Raw genomic sequence first — 9,564 nt, 5'->3', positions numbered from 1 at the left:
TTATTCTTCCCTTCCTTTCCTCTATTCCTCCCTTTCCTTCTCCATTCCTCTATTCCTCATTTTCTTCTCCCATTCCTCCATTTCTCTCTTTCCTTCACCATTCCTTTATTTCTCCCTTTCGTTCTCCCTTCCCTTCTCCATTCCACCTTTCTTTCCTTCCCTTCTCCCTTCCTTTATTCTTCCCTTCCATTCCTCTATTCCTCATTTTCTTCTCCCATTCCTTTATTTCTCCCTTCCATTCTCCCTTTCTCTTTTCCTCCCTTTCTTTCTTCCTTCCTCTATTCCTCCCTTTCCTTCCCCATTCCTCTATTTCTCCCTTTCTTTCTTTCTCTCTTCCTCTATTCCTCCTTTTCTTTCTCTCTTCAGCCAAGTGAATAACACAGAAGGGGTCGTGAAGCAGCATTTTCCCCAGGAAAGCTATAGATTTTCCTATTTGCCTGTTTTTTTGCTGTTTGCTAACATTTCGTCATAGGTCTGCCTTAATAAAGTCAAAGCCCTTTTGAAATGTCTGCATTGTCTCTCCTTATATCTCAGGCGGTGGGAATGTTCTTGGGAGAGCTCTCCTGCTTGGCTGTCTTCTTCATCATGGTGTTCAGGGATAGAAGGTCTCCTGAGCCCACCATGGCACCTTCTCAGCCATTCAACTCTCTCATCTTCCTTGCTCCAGCCATCTGTGACATGACGGGTACCAGCATCATGTATGTGGGTGAGTACGCCACCGGAGGCCAACAGGAAGGCCTCACAATACAACTTCTTTACGTGATTTTATATATATGATGGGACCATCGTAATGTACAGTATGGCTGTTGAGGGTTTAGTCCCCTAGAAATACATTGGGCATTGCTGCTCTACCAGGGGTGAAAAAGCAGGGGCAACCAATGGGAAATCGATGCCCAGGTGTCCTAATGTGTCAAAGATATCCAAGTGCCTGGCCTAGGGTATCCTTGGGAAGGTCAACAAGCATTTTATGAAGGCTGCAGATTTGACAAAAATGTGGAAACCAGTGGCATAGGAAAAGGTACGGTAGAGGTCTTTACTACGACTGGGCCCCTTTCTCCAGAGTGCCTGTAGGGGCCCTACTGATGACTACTGTTTGGACACTCATTGGTATACACAACGCCGGAAGAGGAGATCTTCTAACATTGGCATGAGGAAGCTCTGAAGAGTCTGATGTAAAGGGGGAACATTGTTGTGAAGAGGGTCCAAATATGAAGAAGTGTTAAGGGGAAGCTTGATGTAAAGTGTGGAGATCCAGATTTTAGGGTAACTTTGATGTAAAGAGGCACACCTGATGTGAAGGAGCGTGTGGGTGTGGTGAGGACCTTCCCAAAATTGAAGTTCCATGGATCTATAGCTCAATCATTGGTGGGATTGCAGAGATGCATTGAAAGAGAAAGCTAGGTCTAAATACCTTAACATGGCCCATATGTCTAGAAGACCATCAGTGGTGGTACAGAATGACCACTAAAGCAAAGGCCCAGCTCCAAAGTGTGCATCAGGGCCTACAGGTCTATATCCATGCCAGTGTTGGAAATAACTTCAAAAATATCAATTTTGGTTACTAGTTTTTGATCTTATTTAAAATCTGTAAATTCTGTAACGATTCTTCTTTCATCATCCCATCAGCCTTGAACATGACCAGTGCATCCAGCTTCCAGATGTTTAGAGGAGCTGTCATCATTTTCACGGGACTTCTGTCTGTAGCTTTCCTGGGGAGGAAGTTGGAGATCAGCCAATGGATTGGGATCCTTGTCACCATAGCCGGACTGGTCGTTGTAGGCTTGGCAGACTTACTGAGTGGCCATGGGAGTGGAAAAAACCTCAACGATGTCATTACAGGTAAGTGGAGTACAGAAATGATAAATTAGAAAAGCCACTTTTATTACCGGACTCTAAAACCCCCACCACCACCTTTCAAAGGGTCCTCTAGCTTACCCTGCAAAACTAATGATACGATCATAAAACAAGACTGCCAAATGTTTTACTTTCCTGAACCAAATGTTTTACTTTCAGAACCTTCTATGTACTTACCTGGGAATTTTTCATTTAAACTCCTACTGAGATCCTATACAGTATGACCAAACCATAAATGGTAGTACATGGTAGGGCATTTAGAAGGGATCACTGTAATCATAGGGAATATTTTGTGGTCTTCGATTTAGATAGATGTAGGGAACTCTTAATCCAGTGATGCCAAAGTGACCACATGACATAGACCCTGGTGGTCTTTTGCAAATCCCATCCTTTTCTGTATCCTAAGATGATCCCATTGCTGGACCATCAATAAGAAATGTCCATATCAAGCAACAATGTTCAAAAGAAGAATATTTGATGACAATTCACACATACAATTAGCCCATGCCTATGTCATGGAGGAAGAAGCTTCTCCAGTAACCCAAGTGAGAAACATGGAACCACCAGCCTAATAAACCACTTAAACAGTAAATGATGCAGGAGGTTGCTATCACTTTGTTATTATTCTATTCACCATTTGGTCTAGTTTTTTTACTTTGTATTTGCCCTGGGAGCTAAGTATAAGGCAAATCAGTATTCCAGTATAATATTATACTATTATCCTCTCCATTCAGGTGATCTGCTTATTATCATGGCTCAGATCATTGTGTCGATCCAGATGGTGTTGGAGGAGAAATTTGTCTACAAACATAACGTACATCCACTCCGAGCTGTGGGAACTGAGGGTAAGTAGGGTTCCACTACCAATGTCATCTATCTACATTGATGTGTATTGTCTTTGTAACCTGTGTGCCCCTCACTCCCTACATACACACATATACACAACATAGACCATCATGGGAGAACTTGGGTTGTCCAGCGAACTTTAGCCTGCTCAGAAACTGGGGGTGTCTCGATGATGGCTTAACTAGTCAAAAACAAGAATGGAAACTTTTACAACACTCACGAAGTACTAGAACTACCTTCAGTGGTATTAACACGGCTAATGTTTGATGCCCCCTATAGGGTTCCTACAAAAAGTCGGAAGACCAATAAATAGGGAAGACCACATCAAATACAAGCCTACCAATTATGAGGGGTTTCCAAGAGGAGAACCAACTAATGGCAAACCTGCATTACTCTAGACTAGTGTTTCTTGACTGCAGTTATGTGGAACCTTGGGGTTCCTGAAGAGGTTGCTACGGGTTCCTTGAACATTGCGCAGTTTGTAACTCTCAGGTCAGTTAACCAGAAACCAATAAGCATCTCTAAGGGTGGCAGCCTGCCCAGCAATGCAAAGGATTTTCTTCCTATTGACCACCACACTTATATACTGTGACCTGTGGTTATAGTCATAATAAAAGGGGTTTCCTGAACAACTGAAAATTATTTATTAGTGTTTGAGAAACACTGCTCTAGAGGTTAGTGGTAAATGGGGCCATGTGTAATCCCAATTAAAGGTTTCATTGGACACTACAGTCCCTTAGACATTCCCTGATATACCCAGGACTAGGGGTTGAAGAGGTGACCAAATTCAATTGCTTAACAATGACCAAGAATATTCAGGTCACTAGGCTTGCCCCAGGACTGAACATGGACTGGACTCCATTTCCTTGGAGTGCAGCTTTAAAACAAATACTCTCCAAAAACACATTATTGTTTTTATTTTTTTAGGTTTCTTTGGGTTTGTCATCATGACCATCCTGTTGATCCCCTTCTACTATATTCCGGTCGGCAGCTTCAGTAACAGTGAACGTGGTGTTCTGGAGGACTCACTAGATGCCTTCTGCCAGATTGGTCACCAGCCTCTGATCATCGTGGCCTTGTTGGGTAATATCACCAGCATCGCCTTCTTCAACTTTGCTGGCATTAGTGTGACTAAGGAGATCAGTGCCACCACTCGCATGGTCCTGGACAGTCTGAGGACCGTAGTAATCTGGATCGTCAGCTTGGCTGTAGGCTGGGAGGAATTCCATCCATTACAGATCTTGGGTTTTATCGTCCTCTTGTTAGGAACTTGCCTTTACAATGGACTCCACAAGCCGCTCATGTGTGCACGATGCAAGGAGCAAAGCGAGGAGACACAGAGCCTCCTAAGTGGAGAACGGCCTGTCATCAATGGTGACTGTTAACATAGAACCTCAGGGGTCAACCTAAATCTCTGGCACTAGATTTTAATTTTATTTTTTAGCCAAACCTCATCCAGAGGACTGTTGTTTTACTATTCACATTTTTTTTTTTTCTGGGAAGTTGGTGGACTTCGTGGAGATTTTAGTAGAACTTTAGAAGGTTCCTCATTTTAGGCAAGATGTGCCTACCACTTGGGATATTTAAAGATATCCACAAATAAGTGCCTGCTGTTTATAAAATCCATGTTTTAATGATTTTATTTAGGGTGACAAAATTAAAATGAACAAAGTCTTCTTTGACTTTCCCACAAACTAATCATCAGAAGAAACAAAAATGGAGGACAAGGTTCTTGGATTGGTGCACTGGACTGAAGATGCCTTCACATTATAGAGCTTATGTTCTACATTGAGACACATTAATACAACAACACGCTATTCATTTTCAAGAACAGGGCATTACACATACATGGCCAAAATGAACACTCATGTCTGGCACTACAAAAACTGAGGTGACTTCTGCAGCCCACAGATGTGTGCTGGTGGGCTATTAAAAATGAATAGGCAATTGGTTGAATGTTTATCAGTCACTGACCCAGAAAAATCATGCATGTCGAGCTGATATGACTTTGCTGAATGCTTGTTCCTGGTTACATAAGTATTGACGTCCTTGGTGGCTAGGCAACTGACTTTTACAGTAGATCAACATACATGGTAGTATATTGCAATACACTAATTTTTTTATTGAATCCAATGTGAAAATTGGTGAACTTTGCTTAAATCTTGGATGGAAACATTAATAAATTGACCCCTATGTCACAGCACCCAATATTCCCAACATCACCCATTAGGGGCCGTCTTTTTTATTATTTCTGTCTGCAGGAAATATGAAATATTTTGAAGCAGCAATGTAGTTATACCCAACAATTATGTATGGATAAAAGTGTTGAAAAAATTTCACTTGTCCCTGTAATTGGTGGAAGCTCATACTGGGTCATATGACTTGACCAGGAAATGCGTCATGTGGGCCAGGGCCACAGTTCAGAAGGAGGTACCAATTGGCTGTTTTGCATCACATCCTCAAGTCCTTTAAGCAAAGACTACCTGATCAAGGCCATGGCATTGGTCACACGACTAAGAACAAGGAAGAGTGCATGAACTGACTTATTCACACCTTAACCTTCATAATTGATGTAGCCTACTTACAGGGTAGTAAATGTAATGTAAAAGCTTTTTGGGGAGGTGGAAGGATTAGGAGGATCCAGATGTTTATTAAAAATATTATTAGAAATTCTATTTAAATTTTTTTTTTTTTTAGGACAATTTTTGTTTGAGGAACAAATCCACTTCAATTATATAAAATAAAAATTATATAAAAGTTCATATTATATATGAATATTGTAAAAAAAAGACTATAAAATATACATATTACACTGTGTGGGTGTGGGTGGAAAGATGTACAGTAGCATGGCGAAGCTCTATAGTCATATAAGCTTTATCCATTACTAATTGTTTGTCTATATGCAGAATAAAATGGCTGGACCACATTCACTGATGTGTTTGATTATTTTCGGAAGTGTCTGATCCTGCGATACCATAATGGCACTCATTGGACACCAAATCTCCAATTTTCTACCTTTACTTCGTCTGGTCACCTTTGGACATTTGTGGCTCGTCTCAATAACCAATTATAAAAGAAAGGTGTGAAGGGGGTTTTGAGAGGCGTGGCTATGCTCCTTTCAGCTCAGGAGACACAAATCTATATCTTCTTCTTGTTTGGTGGCCCTTTTGGAAAATAGTAGAATCCATAAATGCAACCCCATTTTGCCTTCTATAGAAATATCCAGTATTACAGATCTAGAAAAGAGCTCTGTGCACCTCCAGTAAATTACCAGCAAATTGGACCTGATTTATTAAAGCACTTCACAACTGAAGAAGATAGACTATCATGGAAGAACTTGGATGATCCAACTAACTTGTAAAAGATTTCCAAAAAATCCCAGGTTCTCCCATTGCCCCAGGAGAGGCAATCTTGGAAGCCTTGGAAAGCTTTATTAAAATAGGCCCAGTGTCTCCAAAAGAAGATATTACCCAAATGAAGCTCTGGTTCTTTTTTGTTGACCACCACCAAATATCAAAATGGTGTAGTCAATGACTCCCATGAACCAAGGTTGGGCTTGGTTAGTCCCTGGATGGGAGACTACTTAGGAAGACCAGATACTCAAGGATTGTGTTGCCCTAGAAAGAAGTCAGTTAGAATAATACAAGAGAGTCATTAAAATAGTGAACCTGATATTTACCCAACATTTTCTGGAGGAGAATCAATGATTGCTATTGAAGAAGTAAGCTCAAAGATTCTCCACTAGAGAACGTTCAGTGATTGTTCAGTGTTCGATGATTGTCACATTCACTGCTTTAAATATAGAACTCTAAAACTAAAAGGGCAAAATATTGAGCAAGTAGGAAGTGCTTATACACCATTTTGGCTTCCCATGGGTCTTGGGGGGGGATTATTTTTAAGACTGGAACAATATTCTTCGACATGAGCACCAGTAAATTTGGTGTTTATTTTGCATAACAAGGTTCCTCTAGGAGAACTTTAATGGGCCTTAAATGGCTTCTGGGGGTCAGGGCAAATGAGACAGACATTTATAGTCACCCAACATTCTCGGGAGGAGAATCAATTATTACCTTTGAAGAAGCATGGACCTCCACTAGAAAATGTTCGGTGATTGTCAGATTTGCTGCTTTAAATATAGAACCTTAAGACTCAAGAGCAAAATATTGAGCAAAATATTGGGCTTTAAACAGCTTCTTGGACTCAGTGGAACTCCCTAGATTGTAAGCTCTTCGGGACAGTGTCCTCTCCTCCTCCTGTGTCACTGTTTTATCTCTCTGTCATCTGCAGCCCCTATTAAATGTTCAGTGCTGCATATTATGTTGGCGCTATATAAATCCTGTTTATTAACAATAATAATAATAATAATAATATTCTCTGTAAGAAAGTCAATGATTGTCAGTGAAGAACCAAGGACCTCAAATAATCTCTACCAGAAAGTGTTAGGTGATATAAATATGCTATAAATAAAAAATTCTGAACCCTAAGTGTTAATATAGAATTTTGGTTTCCCAGTGAAAAAGTCAGAACCCTAAGTGTTTATATAGAATTTTGGTTTCCCAGTGAGCCTGGGAGAACCAAATAACGTGAGCACCTGGAAAGTTAGTGTTTATGACGAGGTTCCTCTAGGAGAACTTTAATTGGCTATAAAAGGCTTCTAGGGTCAAGGGAGCCCTCTGACCCCCTTGAACAGAGAAACGTAATCATAATCTGAAGGAGAATCCATGATCGCCATTGATTAACCATGGACCTGAAAGATTCTCCACCAGAGAGTGTTAAGTGATTTTGAGATTCACTTCTTTAAATTTAGAACCATAAGACTAAAAAAGGCAAATTATTGGGCTTTAAACAGCTTCTGAGGTGCAAGGGAACCCCTGATCCATTGGAACAGAGAAAAACACTGATATTCACTCAACATTCTCTGGAGGAGAATCAATGATTGCCATTGAAGAAGCATGAACCTCAACAGTTCTCCACTAGAGAATGTTCGGTGAGCACCTGGAAATTTGGTCTTTATTCTGAATGCCAAGGTTCCTCTAGGAGAACATTGGGCTTTAAATGGATCCTGGGGAGCCCCTTTCTACCACCCTGGACCTATTCATGGCTTTACACACCGGGAGTGGAAATGTAGGAAAAAGGCAGGGGTAGGGTAAAGTTCAGGTGCTTCAGTTGGCAGCCAAAAAAACCAAACGTAGTTGCCGGATAAGACACGGCAGTAGAAAACAGTCACAGCTCTGGCTTCTCTAAGATAAAGAAATGTAATATCCAATATATCTTAATCATTTATACTGGAATGTATTTTATTTCTTCTAATATTTTTAATGTGGTGACAACAGTCCTCAGTCTGGCCAGGACACGTTTTCCCAATAGATGAATCGGTGAAGTAAGCTGTAGCTGGGTCCTGTCCTCTGGGGATATCGTGTGTCCGTCTCTATGCTCGGATTACCCTGGAAGAAAAGCCGTTGTCCTTTTCCGATATTCCATCCCGCTTTTATCAGCTGCCTTGCACATCATTTGCTGGAAGTTGTTTGGAGCTCGGCTCTGGTGTGAAATAAACTCTGATCATCTCGGTTTTTAGTTTCACAGCACCGAAATAAAGAAAGAAAATTTGGCCAGTGGTTGGAAATAGGATCTCGTAAATTTCCATACAGCTCTTGTCAGTTCAGAAAGATAGAATTGGAAGTTTGGACGCTTTTGTGTGCAGGAAACCTGAACTGTTTGTGTTTCTTATGTATCTAAATTTCCCCTTCGGCCCTGAGACAGAAGTTTGCATAGGAAAAGGGCATCTTAAAGGAAACTTGGGTCCACAAAATAAACTCAGAGAATAACATGATCTCTTGTTCCCTACACTGTTTTAATAAGTCAGGGCATTACCAAGTTCACCACCAAACCTCAATTTATTATTTTTATTTAATTTAAAATTTTTGAAAGCTTAACTAAATAAAATGTAGGCATATGGGCCCTGATTTATTAAAGCTCTCCAAGGCTGGAGAGAATACACTTTCATCAGTGAAGCTGGGTGATCCAGCAAACCTGGAATAGATCAGGTCAAGGATTCAAAAATATATCTAAAAAATAGCTAATGACTTTTGGTAAAAGTTCAGGAGAACATTTATTAACTTCAGATGAGAAAAATAATGTGGGTCTAGGTCACAGATCCTGCTGTCAACTTGCTGCATTCCTAAGGATTGAGAATTGCTACTTGTAGTTTCTGATCACGTTTGCTCATGGTGATCACATGGTTTGCTTACAAACAAACCCACCCTTTCATGCTTTTATAATGCTAAGCACGGAGAAAGACACTGTGACAGCTAAGGCCAACTGGCTTCAGTTGTCAAAGTGCTATATATATATATATATATATACTCTATGCATTCTTTTTGCTTTTCAGGACTTTCAGTACAGTAAGGCAGAGTTTACAAGCCAAACAAACTGTAGGTTTGTTCTTAAGTTGAATTTGTATGTAAGTCGGAACAGGTACATTATTTTAATAAATGCAATTAGGACAAATTATTAGTCAGCCTGGTGTCAGTTCCTGTATAAAATATAAAATATAAAATAATTGCATTGTTTGTCTTGGTCATTAAATAGTTACAAGAGTTTGCAGCACAGCAAAAGACTTCTTTTTCAAGTCATGCAAACCGCCCCCTCCCCCCATCAAGCCTCCATCCTGCACACAAACGAGCAGGGAAGCCCTGATATATCTAGGAGTCACCTGTATGTGGGATGTCCTTAACTCAGGGACTACCTGTGTATATATATATATATATATATATATATATATATCCCACAGACCATTCCATTGACCTATGATCCATCCCCCAGGATGGAAGTGGAAGGAAAGGGAAGAGACATTTTCAGCAAGGA

General features: G+C 40.4%; 1 protein-coding gene across 1 annotated transcript in view; it reads left to right on the top strand.

Moving 5' to 3' along the window:
* The window catches only part of SLC35F6 (solute carrier family 35 member F6), a 16,650-nt gene extending 11,024 nt beyond the window's left edge, over nt 1–5,626 (top strand). Inside the window, exons 3-6 of the mRNA XM_072407257.1 lie at nt 535–706; nt 1,627–1,839; nt 2,589–2,699; nt 3,628–5,626. Coding sequence (XP_072263358.1) covers nt 535–706; nt 1,627–1,839; nt 2,589–2,699; nt 3,628–4,085 — 954 coding nt within the window. The 3' untranslated portion in view covers nt 4,086–5,626. The remainder of the gene's footprint in view (nt 1–534; nt 707–1,626; nt 1,840–2,588; nt 2,700–3,627) is intronic.
* Nucleotides 5,627–9,564: the final 3,938 nt, after the last annotated feature.

Source organism: Pyxicephalus adspersus, chromosome 4 (assembly GCF_032062135.1).
Source record: "Pyxicephalus adspersus chromosome 4, UCB_Pads_2.0, whole genome shotgun sequence".
Taxonomy (NCBI): domain Eukaryota; kingdom Metazoa; phylum Chordata; class Amphibia; order Anura; family Pyxicephalidae; genus Pyxicephalus; species Pyxicephalus adspersus.
The sequence above is the reverse complement of the archived record's forward strand: the minus strand, read 5'-3'. Positions and strand labels throughout refer to the sequence as shown.